Source organism: Sceloporus occidentalis, unplaced genomic scaffold (assembly GCF_023333645.1).
Source record: "Sceloporus occidentalis isolate IW3139 unplaced genomic scaffold, rSceOcc1.0.p SCAF_4, whole genome shotgun sequence".
Taxonomy (NCBI): domain Eukaryota; kingdom Metazoa; phylum Chordata; class Lepidosauria; order Squamata; family Phrynosomatidae; genus Sceloporus; species Sceloporus occidentalis.
The window spans coordinates 217,948-242,630 of NW_028316984.1; the positions used below are offsets into that span (position 1 = coordinate 217,948).

General features: G+C 38.4%; 3 protein-coding genes across 3 annotated transcripts in view; 2 read left to right on the top strand and 1 right to left on the bottom strand.

Annotated features, from left to right (window-relative positions):
- Positions 1-15,263, top strand: part of LOC149313376 (uncharacterized) — a 50,773-nt gene extending 35,510 nt beyond the window's left edge. Inside the window, exons 12-18 of the mRNA XM_089519009.1 lie at positions 2,040-2,106; positions 4,677-4,897; positions 5,877-6,281; positions 7,660-7,732; positions 8,310-8,356; positions 9,893-12,541; positions 14,838-15,263. Of these exons, the coding sequence (XP_089375135.1) occupies positions 2,040-2,106; positions 4,677-4,897; positions 5,877-6,281; positions 7,660-7,732; positions 8,310-8,356; positions 9,893-12,541; positions 14,838-14,930 (3,555 nt within the window). The 3' untranslated portion in view covers positions 14,931-15,263. The remainder of the gene's footprint in view (positions 1-2,039; positions 2,107-4,676; positions 4,898-5,876; positions 6,282-7,659; positions 7,733-8,309; positions 8,357-9,892; positions 12,542-14,837) is intronic.
- A 235-nt stretch (positions 15,264-15,498) lies between these two features.
- LOC149313377 (MAGUK p55 subfamily member 4-like) lies at positions 15,499-23,400 on the top strand. Its single transcript, XM_089519010.1, has 5 exons — positions 15,499-15,605; positions 16,400-16,493; positions 19,428-19,536; positions 20,258-20,392; positions 22,089-23,400. Exons 1-5 carry the CDS (start codon positions 15,518-15,520, stop codon positions 22,278-22,280), a joined length of 618 nt encoding a protein of 205 aa, XP_089375136.1. The 5' UTR covers positions 15,499-15,517; the 3' UTR covers positions 22,281-23,400.
- Positions 23,080-24,683, bottom strand: part of LOC149313378 (uncharacterized) — a 62,376-nt gene continuing 60,772 nt past the window's right edge. Inside the window, exon 10 of the mRNA XM_089521541.1 lies at positions 23,080-23,953. Coding sequence (XP_089377667.1) covers positions 23,882-23,953 — 72 coding nt within the window. The 3' untranslated portion in view covers positions 23,080-23,881. The remainder of the gene's footprint in view (positions 23,954-24,683) is intronic.

Consider the following 24,683-nt stretch of genomic DNA (forward strand, 5'->3'; position numbering starts at 1 on the left):
CCATGATTGTGTTCGGACTGACGTCTCATTGCCCGAAATTGTGTGTGGTAGTCTATCACTCAATAACGTTAAACCCCATGATTGCATTCCGATTGCCATTGGATTATGCTTCCAATTCCCCTTGTTTGATAACATCCCCTGTATAACATTTTAAAGATTTGCAAGGAAGATTCTGCACCAAGTCTCTTCAAACAAGGAAGTTAGATCATCAGTGGGTGCCAGAGTAGGCTCTTTTCTGTTTCAGCCTTTAAGTGGTAGAATAAACTCTTTAAATAAATTTGCTAGTAGATTGTCCTGATTCCTTCATTAAAGAGGAATGTAAGGCCACATTCATAGGGTCGCAGTTAACAACAACAAAGGACATATTTATAGTCTGGCGTTTATGCATAGTAAAGGTTTGTGAATGTTTTTCGACCTGTTTATTTATATATTTGCTAGTTAGATAGATAGTTAATTAGTTACATTTGTATCCTACCTTTCCTTGAGTGAGCTCAAGGCAACCTACATGGCTTTTGTCCTGCCCACTTCATCCTCTCACCACATATTGTTATTGTTGTGGTGTGCTTTAAGTCATTTCTGATTTACAGCAGCCCCAAGGGACTATCATGGGGGTTTTCTTGGCAGGTTTCTCCTCTGTGGCTGAGAGAGTGTGACTTACCCAAGGTCACCCAGTGGGTTTACATGACTGAGCATACACTCAAAACACTACACCATGCTGGCCCTGTAAATACTATCCTGTAAAGTAAGTGAGGCTGAGAGACTGTTCCAGGCTGGTTGAATTTAACAGTTCAGTAGAGACTTAGATCTGTCTCTCACAAGTCCCATTCCCTCACACTAATCACTATACCGCACTGGTTCTCCAGTGAAGTTTTCAATTATTCTATCAGTAATTTTATCAGGAGCTCTGTTTTATTTATCTGTGCAATATACTGTAAATTGTTTTGAACATTAGAGGAAAGTTGTTAAGCATCTTTAAGATGCTCAAATGTGATTATGGGTATGTAATGCAGCCTACTATGAATAAGTAACATGTTCTCCACAATCACATCAGAATTAGTTTTACAAGATATTCTAACATTTTCAGATGTGTTTTAAGAGCATGAATTGATGTGTGCTTATTTATGTATCAGTGCCCAAAACCTACCTCTTCCTGTCAATAACGCTTACTGTTTAAGAGCTTGTTGGATGGCTCGCTAGGCAGAACATTCAGGACTTTATCACATAACTTACCAGACCAGGAGCACTCCATACCTCCTGTTCCTTCATTAGAACAAACAGGCTATTGCTGGTCCTGCATTCTCTCCTCCAGTCTCATCCTTAACCCTACCTCCCTGCCCTATGCCCTACCCTGCATGTCTTTCATTTTTGTATAAATGTGTGCATGAGTGTCTGTGTGGTTTTTTTAGATGCAATTCCAGAGTTGTACTAATGTAGTTTTAAAAAATTAAAAGAAGAAAAAATAAAGTAGAACAACGACAACATGGTGGTTTTGGAATAACGAAGGGAAGGGGGAGAAGAGGAAACACTGACATTACCTGACTGTGCAATCCCAGAACTGCCACAGGAACTGTTTGTGCTCTAGCACTATACAAGCACATCGAGGGGCTTATTGATGGGTTTTCCCCATCACTGGCAAGGGGGAGGCTACCCATGATTGGTAGAACAGGCAGCAACAAGGACATATCACCAAAGTCTATTATCAAACTTTTATAGTTTAAAAGCCACATGTGATAAAGTCCTCAGTGTAGTCGCTCCAGTTAAGTGGTTGTATAATTAGGAATTAACAAGCTTCCCTGCCAACACATATATGAAGCAATTCTGTTCTGCTCACTGCCCTGTCCCATTACATTTTAATAGCTATTAAGTATGAGAGAATAAATTGTATTTAATTGTTAAAGTCTTTAAAGTAGTAATCCCAGGGAGAGGATAAAAGTTTAAAAATTTAGTGCAATGTTCTAGCACTGATTATCACAGCAGGGAGAATTTTGTATGCTGGGGAGCACGTACTTAATATTTCAACACTTTTTCCTCCCCACCAGATGTCTCGCTTCAGGGAAATCGTTGGGAAGATTCATATGCCTGGACACAAAGTTGCTCCTTCCATAGGTTTAGTAGTCATTCATATATTTTTTTATATTCATTTCTTAAAGCAAGAGCTGAGAGTTCAGTGGGTCAATTACCTAATTTTTACCATGTATTTGCATGTGCAATTCCAGTGTTTAATATTACCTTCTTTGCAAATGAGAAGTATGAGTTAAAATGAAAAGAAATGTGGAATTTCTTTTGAGTTTTAACTAGTTGATAGGGGAGCCATATAACATCCAGCTAATGTCACTGGCCCTCCCACTTGTTAGAGGTTTACATATGTGGTGGATAACAAAACGGATCAGCCCCTTAAAAACTTGGCAGTCACTTGAAAGAAATGGCCCAGTGAAAGAATATTGCCAGCAGTCTCCAAATTTTTAGGCACATTTCTAGATTTTCTAAACTCTTCTCGAAAAGAATCCTCATAAAATGATTGCTGTAGAAACCTGGTAGTACCAAAAAAAACGGGGGGGGGGGGGGCAGGTTATTTGCCCAGAAAATAAAGGGTGGGATTTTGAGCCCCAAATGCCAATTTGCATGCTTTACATCACGTACTGTACTGAAACACTAACTTTCCCAAAAGGCATATCCAGGGGTAGCTGTGTTGTCCATACAGCAAAGTACAAAAATATCCAAAATCCACAAAACAGTAATATCTTTATTGGGGACATACATGTTGCAAGCTTTCAAAGCTTCAGTAGCATCTTCATCAGGCAAAGGTGTTAAAAATAATACAGGAGAAAGAAAAAATTGACGGTGTTAGTCATGGGTCTGCATTTTGTCGAGATGTTGTGGTGTCGTCATTTTAGATGGTATGGAGGGGTATTAATGCAGACAGGCCCCTCCTCCTCCTGGCCATGTGGATTGTGAGAGACAAAGTCCAGGAAGTAAATTTCAAATCCCATTAGCAAGACAAAATGCTGCTGCCTCCAATGCACACATGGCCAGATGGAGGAGGGGTCTGCCTGCATGAGTACCCCCCCCCCCAACAGCAGAGAACAGCGACCACAACATCTTGACCAAATGGAGGGCTATGACTAACATAGTAAAAAAAAATCTTTCTTTCTGTTGTATAATTTTTAACACCGTTGCCTGATGAAAAATCCGGTGGAGCTTTGAAAACTTGCAGCATGTAGATTGTTTATTTTGGTTCTCCCAATAAAGCTATCACTGTGGATTTTGGATGTTATTGTACTTGCCCAAAAGGAAACTAAAGATTCCAATAAAAGTAACTTGTCCAAAAAACTGAGTACAATTCAGAGGCTGGGTTGAGAACCAAACACCAACCTATATTTCATATTCTCAAAATACTTGTTTTGAGAAGCAAATCAGGAATACTCAGAGAAATACTATTCCAATAAACACACCCAGGAAACACCCATCACACAAAGCAGAGAGATACAAAACCCTCTAGAATACCCCCCGCCCCAAAAAAAGCAGACAACACTCATTTAGAAACTTCTAGCCCTTCAACAATAAATACAGCTTAACTCCAGACTACCGATATTTGAAAGATTGGATCTCCATATACCCAGGGTGGAGAAAGTACATCCTGCAAGAACCCCCCCCCCCCACTTGGGAAACTCCTGAAATCCACCAGACCCCCCTCAAAATAATTTAAATTTTGTGGGGGTTGATGTTAGACTGGTTTATTTTGCCTACAATCCACCCCAAAACTTCCCAGACTTCATAGAAAGACCCCCAGCATCCTCAGGAGCCTTTTCCAGGCACCTGCACCGGCCTTACTGACATCCCTGACAATAAGGAATGTTTATTGTTTTATGCTTGCAAGATTAAATATCCTTCCGTCTGGTGTATTGGAAGGCAGATTTAAAAGGATACCATACCAATACCGGCTCTGCCCTTGTGGCTCTGAAGAAATTGAATCTATTAGTCATATTCTCCTCTGTTGCTCCCTTTATTCTGAACAGCGTGCCCGGCTTATAAATTTCCTGGCAGGCAGGAGAAATTTTATGTGGACTATCTTCTTGCAGACAGCAGTGAATATGTAACTATCAGAGTTGCTAAATTCTTTGCAGCTGCTATTATTTGCCGCAAAAACTTTTTAAAACAGATGCAGGAAACTACTATGTAACTTCTTCCGGAGATATTTTGATAGCTAAATAGTCAATTATCTCTGTTATACCCTTATTTTTAGTATACTGTTAAATCCATTTAGATGCATGTCTCTGGATTTTATTCTTGACATTTATAGGTATATATGTATCCATACGAAACACTAGAATACGATGTTTCTGATGGATGCAATGCAATGTAATTTCTGCAAAACATTTTATTATTTTGTGCTGGCCATGTGCCATAATAAATTATTCATTCAATGAGTGAAAAGGAGTTTGTTGTTTGTTTTAATTAGGGATCCCCTTCAAAAAATTTTATGCAGCGGGAATTGTTGTCCATAGCTGCAATGCACAGTGTTATCAGTTGTGCTTTGTATGCAAAAAACAAGAATAGGAATGAGAATTTTAAACATCCAAAAAGCAGGAAAAGCACCTTAAAAGTTCTGCTATGTTATTAGTAGCTCATGTTTTCTGTTTATAAAAAAGTTCTGACATTTTTTTCTATATCTGTAGTAGTAGGAGTTGTGGAAGAAGAAAAAATACCTGACATTCCACCAGATGAGGTTCAGCCAGATGAATTACAACCAGATGAAATGCAATCGGATGAAATGCAACCAGATGGAATGCAAGCAGATGAGATTCAACCAGATAGGATTCAACCAGATGAGAATCAATCAGATGAGATTCAGACAGATGAATTACAACCAGATGAAATGCAACCACCTGAAATTCTGGTATGGATGTACAGTGTTGGTAAATTGCATTATACAATAAAAACTGTGATAATACTACAGATAAAGAGGCTAGTGTGAGTCCCTCTCCCAAATGTTTCAGGGAGTGCAGGGATAACACAATTCTTGTAATGGAAAAAAAGTTCTGAAAAGAGACCTTACTGGTTATTTAAAAACAAAATCCAAAGTTGAGCAATACTTTTTAAAGGTTAACTCAAATACCAAAGATGTATGCATCAGAAAATTTAATCAAGCTATGTGGTACAAAAAATTAAGTGATGGATAAGGAACAGAAAAGTCCAAAAATGCCAGGTATTTTGACTGTGAAATTTGCAGTTAGTCTAAAGATTTCAAGACTGAGTGAATGTCCAATAAGTAACCCAGCTATGCATTCAGAACAAAAAAACAATTCTGACTTCATCTTTCTCCTTTCATACACATCAAGAGACTAACAATGGATTTTTGGAATGAAAATGTTCTTAAATTCTCAAATTCTTAAATGAAATGTTCTTAAATTCCTCTCTTTAGTGAAGGATTACTAAAAATCACATGAGTTTATGTGTTTAGTATTTATTTAGAAGAGGTGTTCCTTTGAGTGGTGAAAGATTTCTCTTTGTCAAACTATGTGATTGTCCCCAGTTGCATATTTTTATTTAACATGTTTTGTTTTGTGATTGTTCATTGGAAAGTAAACACAAGCTTAATATGCAAGTCTAATTGCTGGTGCATATACTAATAAAAAATTGTGAGAGGGAAAACATATTAATCAAAAGAAATGCACAGTCCCCCAGCGTCTTGTTTGACTCTGAGTTCCCTTGAAAATACTAGATTAGTTCAGGGCTGCTCTTTAACATGTTTCAAGTAGTATATATTTAATTAAAGTTGGAATATTTTTATGAGTGGATTCATTCCAGGTTACATTTTAGTACTTATTTTAAATATGGCTTACTACTGTTGTTGGTGTTGTTTATTTATTTTCCAGGAGTGGGCAAGTGTTCCACATGATGTATCTAACTTATATTTTCAACCTCGTGAACTTGAGCCATCTGGTGAAGAACTGGAATCAGAAGGTGAACTAGTGGGAGTGACAAATTTTCTGAATGGATCCACTGAAACTACCCAGCTTATTCCAACGCTGGCTGTAACTTCTAGCACTACCTATCCTTCAAGATCTTCAAGTGGAGATGTTGTGGAAGATAAAGTCAGAAGAAGAAAATTTTCCCATGAATCTGAAACCTCACTATCAAGTTCCAGTGAAGTACCAGCAGAATTTTCTGAAACAGGAGATTCTGAAAGCTTTATTTTTACAGGTCCTATGGGACAAGAGGAACTACCTGCCACAGTGAAAAAACCAGCTACCATAGAATATATGCCAGAACCAGTACAGGTGACATATTATCTCACTGCCTGTCCCCCTGCCCACCCTGCTTTAAACAGAAATAAGGTTATTCCATTTGTCCTTTTCTAATGGACAAGCTATTTGAATTTTTTACATTCCCATTCTTTCTCTTTTGAAGTAGTAGCATATAAGGCTGCATCTACACTGGAGAAGTCATGCAGTTTGTTACCTCTTTAACTGCCATGACTTTGTGCTATGGAATCCTGGGATTTGTAGTTTTGTGAGATATTTAGCGTTCTCTGTCAGAAGGCTCTGGTGCCACAAAACAAAACAAAACAAAAACCTACGAATCCCAGGACTCCATAGGATGGTGCCATAACAGTTAAAGTGCTGTCAGACTGCATTAATTTGCAGTGTGGCAGCAGCCCTATTCACAGATATGTTAAAAGATGGAGTGGGCCAATTTTTTTAAAGATAATACTCTTGCACTGTGTCAGATCTTTAACTGCCCCCTTTAACATGCTCTTTTCCTTAACCAAGGGAGCCTTATAGATGCTGTTCTGTGAAGTTGGTTGGGGACTGTTCATTGAAAATTCCCATCACAAGCCCTAGAAATCTTTGGGAAAAGCTATAACAGTTCAGTAGGTACTTTAGAGGAAAAACATACTAGATATATTTATAGAATGGTTATACGAGTCTTGATTTTTAACCCACTGCCAGGGAAGTAGGGATCTCAACCAAGTGAGTAAAGGGCTGTCTTTACTCATGGCGCTTGATCTTTGGCTCCTTCCTCTGCAGGCCCCAGCATTGCTATACTTAATGCCAGGGGAACACTTCGTCTCTTCTCCACCTATCATAGAAACATGCAGCAAACACATGCTATATGGGTTGCCACTAGCCTACTAAACTTCTTGGCTGGGCCTGCCAGAGGCAAATCTCATCCAGTACCCTGAGCATCCCTGGGCCAGTATAAATAACCACAGTACGTACTTTCCAGAATTAGAAACGCAAATCTGAATTGGTTTCTATGGGGGATATCCCTGTTAGTCCATCGTGGCAAAAGGCACAAAGAAACTTGCTGCAGCTTAAAGGCTAACATGTTTATCACAGCATAGCCTTTTGTAGCCAGTTACCAGACGTTTTTCCTGAACAATATCGACTTCCATTTGCAGAACATTAAGTTGCACTTGATAATTATAATTCTGAGTAAAACAGGCACAATTAAGTTGAATTTATTAACATTGTCCCTTCATAAAGAATAATTGCAAGTATGATAAAAACAGAGGGCTGCTTCTTCTGTGTCTTCTGTTTTGCATAATTGTGTTAACTTTAGTTCATTATTCTGTATATTATTATGTCATTCTAATTTTCAAATGTTTGTCAAAATAAACAACTCCCCCCCCCCAAATATATTGTCTCCCAACAGTCAAAGGAATCACTTCCCAGGTCTGATTTCCCTCTGCCTGTCTTGGATGAATGTGTAACTCCTAAATCATCAGGTAAACAGCATCACTTTTTAATAGTAAAGATCTGTTTCCAGCAATTTGAATTCTGTATGAAATGAAATGAAATGAAATATAGTAAAGAGTAACAGAAGAAAATATTTTTCACAGATAGATATATATATGGTTTCAAATCTAACACTGTTAATATGTCATGATTAAACAACAAAGAAGGTAGAAGTTTGGTTCAGAAATTAGGTTAGAATGATTGAGAATATAAAAGAGAGAGAGGGGTACAAGGATGTCAATAGGATTATTAAAGCAATACTCCATACAAAAGCTAAACAAAATTATAATACCTAAATTAGACTGTTCCCTGCACAGGGGGGAGAGGTGGGTAGCATTAAATTTAAAAAGTATATGTAAGTGAGATACTGGAATTTAGTTCCCACTTAGTTAATAAATGATTTTATCATGGAATATATAATACATATCATGTGAAATGTAGAAACTGTGATAACATTGGGAACAGATGAAATAAAACTTATGTATATGGAAAAAAATAATGATTATATAATACGGTACTCAATTACAGTTGATGTATTAATTTTTCATCCTGGTCAATTCTTTCTAGAGTCAGTTGTTAAATCAGAACAGAAGTGGTTGTTGAAAGACAATGGGGTAAGGAATAACTGGTTAAGCACTATTATAGTTGCACAATATAGCTGAAATTGGCAGTATGTAGTGGAGGCAGCAATATACAGCATTTCTTGTCGAGGTCAATTGTTTGTGACCCGACACAGAAAAGAGGGCAAGGAGTCAGCATGATCTGGCTTTGTCCCATTTTCTGTGCCTGGTTAACAAGCCACGTCTTGGATGTTTTGTGTGAAAATTATTCCCTCTGTAAAAGGTACAAGCCTTCCTACAGTTCATTTCAAAAATGAATTGTCCTACATCTTTGACACTCTCTTGCCTTTCTCCTTAATCATTAGAAGTTGTTTGTTTTACCTCTGGGCTCTTCCAGATTGGTCCATGCGAGTTTTAACAATATATGTGAAATCTCACAATATAGTTCTTTGGGTTTTGCTGGCTGTTGTCACCTCTTCATCCACTCATTCAATTATTTGTTTGTAGTGATGCCATTCGGGGCCTTTCAGTTTTTAAAAACTGAATCCTAATATGATGGTGTGATGCTATGGATTGAAGGGCAATTTTTCTCCTCCTTTATTTATTTTAATTCTTGGAATAATCATGCAGAAGTGCCATTTTACAAAGTGCTGTTTACTGATGCATTACAGCAGGGAGGGAAATGAAAAAAGGAAAATGGGAGGAAGAAACTGTGTTTGTTCTAAAATGCCTACAGAATTAAAAAGAAAAGAAATGCTGCAGCTGGAGACAGAGATTGCCAGAAAATAGTTGAGGACAATAGAAATGTTCTTTGGATATTAAAAAAAAAATTTCTCTGAGCACTAGCAACAAATACCACAACCTCCCAAAATTTGCTTCACCTGCACAAGTCTTTAGAGACCAGGCACATTTTTATATTGACCTGTGAGCAATAGGAATTTGGGGGTTTGTCTGTTCATGAGCAATCATTAACACATAGCTTATTTAATTTAATTTAAAAAAAGTTTTATGTAATTTATTTTTATCTTTGGTGGGAAAGTGAGCTTCTGTTTCTGACCTTTCTGCTTCTCAGTCTGATAGAGATGTCTTGGGTGATGTTGCCTAACCCCCCCCCCCTGCCCTTTCATGGGAAATGCATTCCAGCTGTAGTTATATGCATAGCTGTATAATTGCACTTGTGCTTCTTAACTATATATTTGGTCAGAGATGGGGGACCTTTGTCATTCCAGTTGTTTTGGACTTTATCTCCCACTGTCACTTAACAAATATTTACAATTGGGGGACTATTAATATTGACCTTTAAGTATTTGTGGTTTTTCCCCCTGTTTTGGTCATCTTGATAATTTGGCTAAGGAAATGAGATGATTTGTAAATCCCTTCTAAAATCGTTTGGGGCTATCTTTTGTGGCATGCCCACAGGATCCCTGTATTATTATTATTATTATTAACCTTTATTTATGAAGCGCTGTAAATTTACACAGCGCTGTACATACAATCTTTTAGTTAGACAATTCTAACTGTAGTTCACATATCTCTTTCACTCACCATTTGGAGTATCATAATTATGTCCTCTTTTCTCTAAAACCACAGTTCCAAAAAGCAGTTTTTAGTGGAAGCAAGTTTGAACCATTCTTGAGACGCGTCTGTAAAGTACAACCGCCTCCACTCAGTATAGGTAAAACAGATATTTTCAGTCAACTAGAAGAAACACCTGATGATATGAAAGAAGTAGAAGACCAAGATCCACCTCATGGGGTTCCTTTCACAAAGAAAGATAGCAATCTAGACACTAATAGGAGTGGTGAACAACTGTCTATTCTACGACTCATAGAAAGAAAAATGGGTTTAGAAGAAGAAGGCCAAAATATTGCCACACAAACTGAAGAACCAACATCACTGGGTATAACATCTAGTATTCCTAAGAAATCCCTTAGAAATAAACTATCAGAGGCAGAAATAAAACAGGCCCAGATGTCTCTTAAGGACTCTCTTGAAGAGTTTCTTGTTGATAAACTTGTAAAAGTTTCAGTACTGGAATCAGTTTTAAGCAAAAACCTTGAAAACCTAGTTGCAGAGAGGCTATCCCGAGAACGAGAAGACAGTGACAGCGAGAAGCAATCACCCGAGGAAAGAAAAGCTAGTTCTCGAGAAAAGTTTTCAGAGCCAGACATAGAAACGTTGAAAGAAGTGAGTCAAAACTTGCAAACCCGTCTTGTTGGGAAACTCTCTCAACAGGGGATAATTCCAGACATGAAAGTAGCTGAGAAAGACCAGAAAGTTTATTTTCCAAGTGCTACTGATTTGCTGAAGCGGGGGAAAAGTTTGTCCAAGGAAAGAATTACACAGAATGAAATAGTAACGATAAAACCATTAAGTGACAGTCATTCAGGAGACATTTCTGAAATTGAACAGGATGTTAAAGAGACAGGCTTATCTGCAAGCAGACATGAAGATGACAGAGAACCCACTTGGCCTTTCAAAATTCAAGATAGTTTAATAAAAAGAGCACTTTCAAAGGCAGATTTAAAAAAGGAACCCTCTACACAATCATTGGAGATAATTAGAATAACTGTACCATTGAGCACAGAAACAGATAGTAATAACCAACAACTTTCCAATTATGACATTCTCCTAGAAAAAGTTTTAAAAGCAGAAATTACAAGCTTAAAATCATTTTTAAGCAAAAACCTCCAGGATCACCTTAAAGATAAACTTGCAGAAATTGGAGTAACACCCAAAGATTTGAAAACAGTATGCAGTAAGTTGTCCTTTACCAGGAAAGGGAAGCATATGATGACCCCAGAAGAGGTGCTGCAAGAAGATCAGGTTCCATCTGATGAAGACCTTGTTGAAGAAACACCTGTGTTAAGTGAAAGTGTTCAAAATATCTTACAAGCACTTTCAAAAAGAGAAGTCACCAATTTAAAGTCTGCATTGAATAAAAAGATCCAAGACCATATTTCGGAGAGACTCGCAGAAATAGGGCTGATTACAGAGGAAGAGTTAAGGGAAATACTTGAAAACCTGCTTCCGGTTGTGGCCAAAGAAACATCACCAACAGGAATTAAAGAATCAGAATTACTCAAAGAAGAGCAAACAACACCTCCTTTAACCCAAAATCTGCATGAAAGGTTTTCAGAAGAAGAACTACAAAATCTAAAGTCTCTCTTAAGCAAACTGCTAAAAGAAGGTCACAGAGATGCACTTTCAGAATCAGAAGTAAAAGGCTTAACATCAGTTTTACAGAAAAGCTGTGAGGATCTGCCCATACAAAGCAGTTCTAAAAGTGAAATAAAGGAAGGTGTGGAAATAAAGGACAAAAGTTGTAAGATATCTTCAACAAATGCAGAAGATGAATTGAAAGGTAGTAATGTAATTGTATTGGAGAGAAGAAAAGATCATTCAAAGGAAAGTCTTCATAAAATTTCAGCACTTGATGAAAAATATGGTATAAGAAGAGAAACGGTAGACCTTTCTGTAAACGGTATTTTTGAAGTAGAAAAAAGGAACCAAGAAACACAAACTGTGCTTCCTCGTAAAAGGGTAAAACATAGTTCTAAGAAAGAAAGTCACAGGTGGCCATCCAGTCCTAATAATCCAGAGATGTCAGATTTAAAGAAAGGGTTGTGTGAAGCAGAATTGAAAAGCAAATCATCCGATGAAATTTTGAAAACAGTATCTGAACCATTTACTTCTTCATCATTCTTGAGTGCACATGATATTGGCGTCCAAACTGTGCTAAGAAATTATCTTACCAAGCCAAATTACCCTGCCAAGCCTTCCTTTCCAGTAAACCCTCAGACATTTATTCTTTTACATTCAGAGTCTGAGGATGAAGCAAAGACGTCATGTAAATACCACCAAAAACCTCACAGCAAGAGGAAGTATGAGAGAAAGAGGGACTTGGTGTCACACCATTCACACCAAGCAGGGACCAATGCACAAACCAAGAAGGAAAAGTCAAGTAGTGGAAGTTCATCTAAGGAGGTTTTAAAAGAAAAAGGCAAAAGACATGGTGAACCATCTCCCTCCAGACCAACCATGGCAGAATACAGGAAGGACTTAAAAACAACAGCCTCTCCTAGTAATATGAGAAAGGAAAGCCAGAAGCTGAAAGAAGAGAGAAAACGTGAAAATGAAGTTAAGTCCAAAAAAGCAACTCACAAAACTGCTGCCCTATCTGATCCACATCTATCAAAAAATCTTCCAGCTTCTGGGCGTACAAAAGGAAATACATTGGTAAGTACGTTATTAAAATTCTGCTTGAAGAATAAAAATACAGTCTATACAGTGGGCCCTTGGTATCCACTGAGGTTTGGTTCCAGGACACACACACACACCCCGGATACTGGGATTTGGTTCCAGGACCAAGGACCAAAATCCATGGATACTCAGGTCCCATTAAGTACAGTGCTGTAGTAAAATGGTGTTCCTTATATAAAAGGCAACATCAAAAGTTTTTTAAAATTTATATTTTTTTGGATATTTGCAAGCTGTAGATGGTTGAATCTGTGGCTAAAGAATCCACGAATGTGTAGGGCCCACGTTATGACTTAAATGTATTTAAGTTTTTCAAATTTATTATAACTAAGGCTGTGGACTGCTGTAGTAGATTGAAATTTAAACTAAACATATTGGAGAAACATGTCAGACTTCAGAGTAGAGTCCCTGTAGTGCATGTGAATGTGGGAGAAACTGGAAGCTTCTGCTTGAGATCAAAACTTCTGAATATTCCTTGCCTAAGAAAACCCTACGAAATCCATGGTGTGTGTGTATACACACACATATATATCCCTATAAACCAGGGCTGGACACGGTGCATCCCCTTTCTGAGCCATTTTATGCCTGCCAATGGGACAAAAAAAATGTTTTTCTCCAGAATGACTTCAAAAGCTCTCTAAGGGGTGTGGAGGGCATTTTTAACCATGTTGGGGAAGGTCTGGTCTCTCCCTGGGTCAAATAAAATTTTTGCAAAAGACTGCTTCCATCAGTGTTGGATGGAATTGACAGAAATCCCCCCTCCCCAATTCAGACTACAGAGTTAATCCTAAAAGAGGACAATGTGACAGCCTAAGAGCCCCCATACACCCAAAACCTCATCAAGGAAGTTGGAAAATCCCCTGGGAGGCATTTTTCTTTCAGCTACAGTTCTGTGTTTTAGAAAAATGTTAAACCCTCCTGTGATTGTCTAAATAAAAGACAAAATCCACCAGCACATGAGAAATGCATGCATGGACTCATATGGCTAAATGGTTGCCCATACCAATATAAATAAATAAATCATGATGCAGTCCAGACATGAGCTTTGTCACCTCATTGAGAATGAACCAGTAGCTCAACTCTCCATTCAGATACAGCATACCAAATATTGGATGTATACACAAACTAAGTACACTGCAGTTTAGGGCTTCAGATTGTGAGCTGCCTCTAAATACAAAATAATCTTCTTCATCGTGATCTCTAAATTTTTGTTTCTGTTATAATAAAGCACATTTTGGAGACCTCTACAACTGGACACAGGATAAGACTTTAGCATATCTTAACTGGCCCTAAGCAAATCTTTGAATGCCAGAGGCTTGTAAGAACTTGTGTGTCTGCACACTGAGTTTGCCGGCAACCACTGGAAACAGAATAGCAAGGAAGAGGGTGCATGGTCTATTCCAGTTAATCTTTTATTTTGCTCTAACAGAAAGCTATCTACCAACCTCCAGCATTCACTAGTGTGCATGGGACTGAATAGAGCAGGGACAACTGTGGAAATGTAGGATAAAGAGGGTGACTTTGTCTATGGTTCAAGGACTTAACAAAAGCAAATTCTGATCCTCCAGATGTTATTGGACTTCAACTCCCAGCACCCCATTCCCACATAGCTGAAGATGAGGGATGATTAGAATTGTAGCTCTACAATGATAACACAATATTCTGCATCAGGATCTGATGCAGAAGGGAAAGAACACCTGGCATGGCAGGACATTGTAGGATATCCCTGCTTATATTAGAATGTGTGTGACTCTCCAGATGCAGTTCCAAGCAGCCTTAGTCAACATAGCCAGTGCTGAGTGATGATAGGCATTGTTGCCCAACAACAACTGGAGGGACACACATTTCCTAGCCCTGGCTAAGTTGTCAGTGCAACCATCATTTTGAGTCAGTTACTGGTATTTCATGGTCTATACCTTTCTGCTTAGAGGGACGTGGTGGCTTAGTGGTTAAGATGCCAACTCTGACAACCAACAAGGTCACCAAGTTGGCAATTCGAGAGACCCAAGTGCCACATGACGGAGTGAGTTCACTCGCCGCTTCTACCAACCTAGCATGTAAAAGTGCAAGTAAATAAATAGGCATCACTTTGGTGGGAAGGTAACAGTGTTCTATGCAGTCATGGTGGCCACATGACCATGGGGTCATCTTTGACAACATTGGCTCCTTCAGCTTAGTAATGGAGATGAGCACCACTCCCTACAGGCAGACACAACTAGACAAATATGTCAAAGGGGAAACCTTTATCTACCTTTTACCTTTCTGCTTTCCTCAGCTGGCTTCCGTAGAAGTATGCGCTTGTGCCGCAGGAAATCCCGCAATCTGCCATGTTATGCCCGATGTCCTGGTGGATGCTATAGTGCTGTAGCTGCACCATATGAAGAAGTAGTGAGATACCAGAGACTCCCCGGTGATAGAAACCGATTAATTGTCCTAGTGGGTAAGTAGCAATAGCTTATCAGTACCCTAGTGTATAAGAATGCAATTGTGGAATGCAATTGTGGTAGGCCCAAGCTCAGTGAAAACGTTGGAGGGTCTTGTGTTCATTCTCAAGAAGTATATCTTTTCATAGTAGCTGGGAAATTTACCACTTTATTGGAACGTTTCAGAGAAAAAACCTTTTCAGTCTTCTCAGATGTCTCAACAGCCCTGAGTTCTTTACCATCATTCAGGAAATAAATGACTCTTCTTTTGTAACAAATCCAACATATTTATACTAGGGGATGTAGTTGTCTTCTTTCAGTCCTTTAACTGCTTTTCTTGAAATATGCAGGTCCTTCAGGTGTTGGAGTAAATGAACTACGACGGAGGCTTATTGGTATAAATCCTCATCACTTTCAAAGTGCTGTGCCACGTATGTGACCGTTTACATTTGTACTTTTAGTTCTAGCAGTGGAAGGAGAGGTCTGCAAATCTTTGCTTGCTAGCCTGCTGTGATCTGTGGTCAATGGGATCATGTTAAAGTTTGAAGTGGAGGAGCTGACCATGTTTGTCCACATAGCTGTGTTCCTGAGGTGTTATGTCCCATGGATGCTTTACATATGTAAATGGCTTTTATATTATTGATATTCAAAAGAGGCAAAGCTCTATAATATCCAAAATAAACATAACATTAAACATAGTGGTGCTTACTTCTGACTGTATAGCTTGAACTTATAAAACCTGCTGAGATAAAGCCAGCTAAAATATAACGTTTTAGCTTTTATTTAGAAATATTCTAGAGAATGTGCAAGAGGTCACAGGTATGTAGATACAGGAGAGGCGAAATGAGGGCATTGTCCATTCGAATATGAATTCTATCATCCCAAATGAAATTTTCCTTCAGCCCACAAATTTCTGAAACTTCAGCTGAGCATTTAGTAATACAGTTTGGGCCTCCAAAAAAGGAAAAGAAAAGAAAAGAAAAGAAAAATGGGGGCTGGCAAATTTACCAAAGGAATGCAAACAAAGCAAATATAAGAGTTCTAAGTGTGAATTGTGTCTCTCCCTCTGCAATACTAAGAACTGGGGGAACTGAAGGAATTATTTTGCTTTGGTGGAGCAGAATTCTTATGTGAAGGAACAATGCGCTCACTTGGCCTCTACTATACTTAACCATGGGCCAGGATTATTTCTCAGTTTTGCAGGTCGTGTCCAGGGTTGAGATAGGAAAGAAAAATTTGTGATGCACATCTGAAAACTCTCTACACAGTATAGGCAAGGATGTTTAATGTAGACTATTTCCAGATGCATTCAGGCAAGTAAAGTACTGAATATTGGCAAATCATTCTATCCTAGTAGTTAGAGACATATGAACACATCTTTAACAGGACTGCCATGTTTATTCTTTTTAAACAGATACAACCCGTGCTCAGAAGAGCTATGAAGTGAATGGCCGAGAGTATCATTATGTATCAAAGGAAACTTTTGAAAATATGGTGTACAGTCACAGGTATAATAATAATAATAATAATAATAATAATAATAATTTGTTTTATTTATATACCGCTATTCCAAAGATCATAGCGGTGAACAGCAAGTAAGCTAATTAGCAAGTAAGTTAATTTGCCCCCAACAATCTGGGTACTCATTTTAGCGACCTCGGAAGGATGCAAGCCTGAGTCGAGCTTGGGCCCTTTTGCTGGTCTTGAACTCGCAACTTGTGGTTTTGAGTGAATGGCTGCAGTACAGGCATTTAACCACTGCACCACCAGTCCTAGAGAAGACTGTTTTCCATTTTTCCATATGTCTCACAATCCTGTAGTCAAACATTAAAACTTTCCTATTTGCATATAGAAACTATGTCATATTTACATCTGGTCCTTAATATTGGCTAATGTAAAATACCATTGAAAAATGAGTGCCTTCAAATATGCCATGGCAATACAAAGAACTTCAACCAACTATTTAACTCTATTTTTAAAAAATGGGGGTGGGGGAGAATAAGTGTATATTTGAAAGAATTTTATTGGGTTTAAAGCATCTTAGGATTCTCAGTATATGTGATGTGCTATAATATAGTTTTATTTTAACTGAAATTGATTAGTTTACTACCAGTGTCAATAATTCTTTGACAAACACAAATCAACCTGTGAGACATGGAATCCTTGAAACTAGATCCAAACAATTCTCTAGTCTTCCAAAGTGGCAAGCAAACATGAAGCACTGATTCCCATAAAAAGAGCAGAGGAAAGGAGATCAGGACTAGGAATTGCCATGATGTGATATTATACATTGTCTTATACAAAAGTCTTGCTTTTATATACTGTACATGTTAGAAATAATTGGCGCCAGAGGAGGGGGGAATACTTGCCAAACACCTAGTTTGTAACATTTTGTTAATCATTCTTTCCTTTTTTTAATTGCACAGTCCATCATAGCCACAGACATTTCTTCTGGGAAAAGACTGTTTTTTCCCCTCCAGAGATCTCAACCCCACTCGAAATCTTCACCAGCGGTGTCACTAGGGTTGGCATCACCCAGTGTGGTTATTTGTAATGTCACCTCCCATACCACACCATACAAAATCCTCAGTAATGGATTTTGGCACTAATGTTACTCATAAATCATAATTCCCATATATCACTGAATGTAATCATAATAGTTGTGACATAGACAACTAGTAAAATTAAAATTATACCTTTAAATTACAATACCATACCGACAACCTAAATGTATTTACATGTACAATTAGTTTCATGTGGTTAAAATGAAAATTTGGAAAGATGTGATGTTTTTAAAGAAAAAATTATAAGAATATTTTTTAAAAAAATTAATTAAAATTAAAAAAAATTATTTTTACAAAATCTAGAGACTCTCCTTTCTTCTCTCACTGAGCCTCTCCCCACTTTCACCATCTCTTCAGTGTTTTAAAGGGACACTGGCAAACACCACAGTCCATTTCTGCCAAAAGGCAATGATTGGGGATCAGTGGTGTCACACAAGCCTGTTGAGCTATAGAGCACAGCAAAGTAAAGCCAAAAAAAAGGGGGCGGGGGTGAGTAGTTGTTCTCTTCTGTCCACAAATGGACTGGGAGCTGCATGCAGAGCTTGGGTTGCGTGTTTCCATCTTTGACTTAAAGCAATGGAATCCAGTGAGAAATGAAAGGAGAGGAGGGAAAGGGATTGCTCTCCCACTGTACATGCTTCTTCTCAGTCGGCTCTTCTTATACACGGATTTTTATACATGGATTCAAGCATCCATGGTTGGAAAATGTTCCGAAAAAGTATAAATTTCAAATATCAAACCTTGATTTTCCATTTTTTATAAGGGACACCGTTTTGCTATGTCATTATATTTAATAGGACTTGAGCATCCACGGATTTTGTTATCCACAGGAGATCTTGGAACCAAACCCCAGCATATAACAAGGGTCCACTGTATATGTAAATCAACAAACATGTTGATAGCTATCACTTCATAAATCTTTTGTCCCAGAAATACAAGCTGTCTTTCAAAAATACCACATCTTAGCATTCAGGGCAGAATCTGTCACCTGAAGAGGGCTTTGCAATGCCAACCAGTAGATAATGCTGTTTGGCCTCAGTTGACTTCTTAAGCTGGTGTGACACTTAAAAATTAACCACAAGTTTTACAAATATAAAGACTCTCATCTTTCTCTGCACTGTGTCAATTTAGGAATGTATGAGTTTAGCCCAGGGACAGTGGCAGATCTGAGTTGCATTCAGGCCTGATGTATTCAGAAACAGAGATCAGTATTGCTTCTGCATCCCAGAATGTATGGTTTGAGGCATACTGCTTGATACCTGCAATACTTAATTAGTGACCCATTCAGCCTCCAAATCTCTATTTGGAGTCTGGGCTAATATTACAGTCCACATAGCCACAACCTCTGGCTAATTCCCCCCCCCTCAAATATTTTTATACTACTTAGTCCAATTAAGAGCTCTGGAGAACTCAAAACCTTGTATAATTTTGTGATATTTTGGTTGATTCTTAATAAAAGTATTACTTATTAATGAATCTAAGTCCCATTTTGGTATTATTTACAACAGTTTTAAACATATGACTTATCTCAGAATGTTTGGCATTAAATAGATCTCTCTCATACCTAAATCTACTTGCTTCTCCCAAGAAGAGTAGACAAACTGAAGCAATTGCTGAATGGCAAATCAACAATTGCATAAATCCTGTTGATTTAGTAGTTATTATTATTATTATTATTATTATTATTATTATTAACCTTTATTTATAAAGCACTGTAAGTTTACACAGCGCTGTACATAAATTTTTCAGTCAGACGGTTCCCTGCCCTCAGGCTTACAATCTAAAAATGTAGTTGCAACTAGCCATTGCATTTTAGATATTATTTTATTTGAAGCAGGCTTTCTTATTTTGGTCCTCTGGTGTTTACTACATTTGCAGAATGCTGGAGTATGGAGAGTACAAGGGCAACCTCTATGGCACAAGCATTGATTCAGTGCGTGCAGTACATGATGCCGGGAAGATCTGTATAGTTGATTTAGAACCTCAGGTGAGTCATAAAGGGAAACTTCTAATGTGTACATTTCACGGACTAAAATGTTAGCATCACATACCCTCCAACTGTCCCAATTTGTCAGGGACAGTCCTGGTTGATTCTCTAGCATCCCAATTTTTCAGCTACTTTTAGAATGTCCCAGTATTCCAGAAAGTCATGGGCCCCTCTCTGGGCCCTCACTTGGGTCTCTGGGGCCTGGTCCAATGTATTGGCTGAAGTCTCCTCTTATAAGCCCTGGGTATGGCACCATCTTGAACAAAACCTGAATCAAAGTTTGGTTGTAAGCAATTCAAGTAAGGTGAGCTGGGCAAGTTTTAAAAAATACAAATATGTCAAAACTGGTAGTAATTAATATCCATGTTTGGTTTGCCAATGTTATGTGCAGTTAATTAAGATTCAGTACTAAATATTTCAGAGTTGAATTATTATGTCACTGTTACCAAACTTATCCCTGAATGATCAAACAATACCATCTTTGTCACAAATGCAATACCCTATAATATGAACTGTAATATAAATATAGATTCAGTCCTTTTGAAATTTTTAGATTCAAATATGTGTAACCTACATCATTCGCGCATATATATATATATATATATATTAAAAATAGGAGCAAAACCTTTACGTGAAAAGTCTATTGCATGTTTACTACCTTGAACTCAAATGGCAGGATTTTGATTTGCATTTTTAATGTCTTTTTTCCTTTGTCCTGCAGAGTATTCAGCTGGCCCGTACTCATGAACTTAAGCCCTACATTATATTCATTAAGCCATCAAGTATCAGCTGCATGAAGCAGTCCCGGAAAAATGCTAGGATGATTACAGACTATTATGTGAACATGAAATTTAAGGTGAGATTTGAGAGGAAGGGAAAGGCTGTCTGATATGTATGGCATTATGTGACTTACAGCACCCAGTTTGGAATTTCTTCCCTTTTGAAAAGAAAAAAAAGTATTGAAATCCTGATTATAAAAATTCTGTGAGAACGTCTCTGAGCTGGTTGGTCATATTCATCATTTCAATGCTTTACATGTAAGGGTGAAACAGTGCCATGTTTCACATAATGAGGATAAATGTCATGGAGCTAGACCAGAACGCAAGTTATAGACACACATTCTTCTGGGCAGTGATATTTGTTTAATTACAAATTTCAGCCTGCATTTAGTTTGTGTGTGTGTGTGTGTGTGTATGTTGTGTGCGTTCAACTCTATTCCCACTTATGGTAACCCTAAGGTGACTCTATCATGTGATTTTCTTGGCAAGATTTGTTCAGAGGAAGCTTGCCATTGCCTTCCCCTGAGGCTGAGAGCTTGTGACATGCCAATGCCACCCAGTGGGTTTCATCATGGCTCAGCTGGGACCCTGATCTCCAGAGTCATAGTCCAGCACTCAAACCACTACACCACACTGGCTAGAACACATCAAAACCAAGATATTGTCCTTGCTTGGGGCATGACTTGAGCTAGCAAATTGTTTTTAACTTCAGAACTAGAGCAATAGCTTTGCCTTATTTTTTAAATTTTAGATACATACACAACACAAGCCCTCTTCTGCACCCATTTGAGAAGCTTTATTCCACCGGCCGACAGAGTTTGGGAAATTACTTTTTAAAATCCACAGCTCTCAGAACTCCCCACCCATCATAGTCACTAGCCATACTGGAGGAGGGAATCTGGAAGTTGTACTCCAAAATGTAGCCTTTCCAAGCTCCAAATACTGAACTTGTTCTCTCTTTTTTTCTTGTGACTGGTTGAAGTATAACAGCAGAACTTTTTTGGATTATGGAAGATGGGGGTTTCCATGATCATACTAAGATGTCATTTAGGGGAACCATCTCCTCCATGTGCAAGTTTTCAGCAGTTGTGCCGTGATCTCAGTGGCTCAGTTTCATGTATCTTGGCGACCAAGTAAACAGTCTTCACATGAAGTTACCACAGACTCTGCATTAGCATGAACACTTATTCTGTATTACTCAGTAGTTATTAGATGAACATTCACAAGCAGAACAACTTCCAAAATGGACTTTAGACTGACATCCTGTTGTACTTGTAATTCTTAAGTGATAGTGCAAAGAAGCTTGAGTGTTGGCCTAGGACTCCAGGACACTGGGGGTTCATATCCCTACTAAGCCATGGAAACCCACACGGTGACCATGGACAAGTCACACTGTCTGAGACTCAGAGGGAAGGCAATGGCAAACCTCCTTTCAACAAACCTTGCCAAGAAAATCTGTGATAGGTCTCTTTAGGCTCACCATAAGTTGGAAATGATTTGAAAGCACACAACAACAAAAGTGGAGAGTAATGGAACCAAAGTCATGGTATCATACATGACGCAGAAATGCAATTACACATTTACAATTTATTTTGATCTGAACTGAAACAAAAAAAACTTTTTTCAAAGTGACTGTTAACCTCGAGAAATGTAAATTAAAGGTTTGTGAGAATAGTGTGTTAATTTTGATGTAAATGTCAATCAAATGATTTCAGCAGTTTCCTTTTCATTTATGTGGATGCCTTTAGCCTTTTGTTTCTCTGCTGTCTGCAGGAAGAAGACCTGCAGGAGATGGAAGAGTCAGCTAAAAAAATGGAAACTCAGTTTGGCCAGTTCTTTGATCAAGTGATTGTGAATGACAATCTACAGGAAGCCTGTATGCAGCTACTCTCTGCTGTACGTCGAGCGCAGGATGAACCTCAGTGGGTCCCAGCAACATGGATATGCTCAGAGAATCAGCCATAAAACCCAGGACTAGACAGTTTTACACAGATTATAGTTCACGCTTCACTACATTAATCGTAATACTGGGACTACCAAGGAAAATATATATATATATTTGTTTAAAAGGACTTTGGTGACGATTAGACAAGAAGCTTTTTCACGGTATAAAAAATCTTAACATGGTCCATATTTCTTTTAAGCCAGGAACTAAAGCTTAATAAACTACAGTATAAACAAGCAATTTGCTGACACCATTTTGCTTTTTCTTGGGTCAGGGAGATAAACAAAATTAGAGAGATTTGTGTAATATTAAACATGGAGTTATGATTTATTTTGTCCAAACAAACCAGGAGTGCTCCTACACTATACAATTATAGCACTGTTATACCACTTTAATTGCCATGGCTCCATCCTACAGGATCCTGGGATTTGTGGTTTGATGAGATATTTAGAATTATCTGTGATATCTCTGGTGCTGGAGTTCAGGAGACTCCATTAGATAATCCTAAGTACCTCACCAAACTATGAATCCCAAACCCTGTAGGATGGAGCCATGGCCATTGAACTGATACCAAATGTATTGTGTAGTGTGTATACCAAGATTCATAAGGCAATAGCAAACCTTGTCTTACAGTCTGATTTATTAAACCATAGCTCATGGCTTAAAGTGTTGTGAAATGAAGCTACTGTCTTGTGTGATGTTCTTAAAAACTGTATATTCAGCAACAATAATTTTGTACCAAAAATTGTTGGGCTGTAGGGCCAGAATATAATTTAACTGTTATGGAAAAGAATAAAAGAATCTATTTTGTTGCATTTATTTGTGCCACTTGAATTAAACATAGTAGTAACAGCAATAGCAAGTACATTTGCTCCTCCATTTTCGTGGAGGAACCATTTTGGGACACACACACACACACACACACCGTGAAAATGGAAATTCACCTATATGCAAGCCCATTGGATTGAAAGGCAGTGTGCCATGAAAAATGGTACCTCCTGGATGATTCATGGCCTCTGCCTCATCCAGTTCTGGAATCCTGTGTATGCCTCCTCTGAAATACTTTTGACACGAACTAGCTTCTAAATCTATTTTTAAATGAAAAGTTGTCACACATATGATAATGTTTATTTGCTTGGGAGGGTCAGGGTCTTTACAAAATACAGGATCTTAAAAGGTAGGCCGGTCATTGCTGCAGTGCTTTCTTACAATATCCTTTCTTGGAACACCTTCTGCTCCACTGTGTTTCTATACCAAGGCAAACCTCTCTTTTCCACATCTTGTGCATGCTCTCTGAAAGGGTAAGCCTCCTTTGCTGCAAAGTACTTTTAAAATGGTCAGGCTTTTGTTAGTCTTGCCTTTGTGCTGCTTTTGCAGAGACCTGAGGAATGATTTTATCCTTTTCAGAAGGATCTACTGCTGGTTCTAATGTTTTGTGATGTTGAGCTTACCTCCTCCTAAGTCATCTTTGTTCCCTGCTATGAGTTTTGATCAGCTCAAATTGCCTTGTGCTGATCAAAGCTCTCTATGGCTCTGTGAAGGGCCAGGTCCTCTATGAAATGCACACTTTTATCTAGAATTCCAAGCACCAAACTGTAAGGTGTTCTCCCCATGAGCCTTTTCATACACAGCTCTGGGAAATGGCAGGCTCTTTTCCCATGCTTCTGAGGCCCCCTTGAGATGGTTCACACACCTGGAGGGGAGGGACGACAAAGAAGATTTTTTAAAAAAGCATCAATAACACATCCATGAAAAACATTCCCCTTGAGGAATAACATTTATGCAGAATACTCACACTGCTCTGTTTCTGACCACCTAAAGCAAAATGACCACACTGAGGCTATCCTACTCTGGCCACATCACGAGAAGGCACAAGTTATTAGAAAATACAATAAGGCTAGGAAAGGTAGAGGGTAGTAGAAAGAGAGGAAGGCTGTTTGTGAGATGGATGGATTCAACCAGGGAGGTCGCGGGTCTGAATTTGCAGGACCTGAGCAGAGCAGTGGAGAACAAGGAGTCTGGGAGAGTCTCATGATTCGGGGCTGACTTTAGGGCAGTTAACAACAACAAAAACAAAGCAAAGGTAAAAGATTTGCAAGCATCACTTTGCAGCATTGATTTTAATACCGGCAATATTGTTGGCTTACTCAGAAAAGAAAAACAATGTAAAATTATCAACTCAAGGAGGACAACCCTGTAAATCAGTATGGTCTTCTTAAACACCCTGCAACCGCCCAGAGGACCTTTTCAGCCATTGCTCCCAGACTATGGAAGGGCCTGCCGGATGAGATCCATCTTATTAATACAGTACCTTAAACAGCTGTCAAGATGGATCTCTTCTGGCAGGCCTTCTCTGAATAGATACTTGGCCACCAAAAGGAGACCCAACTAGTTGACCTCTGACTGGCTACAGTTACTATCTG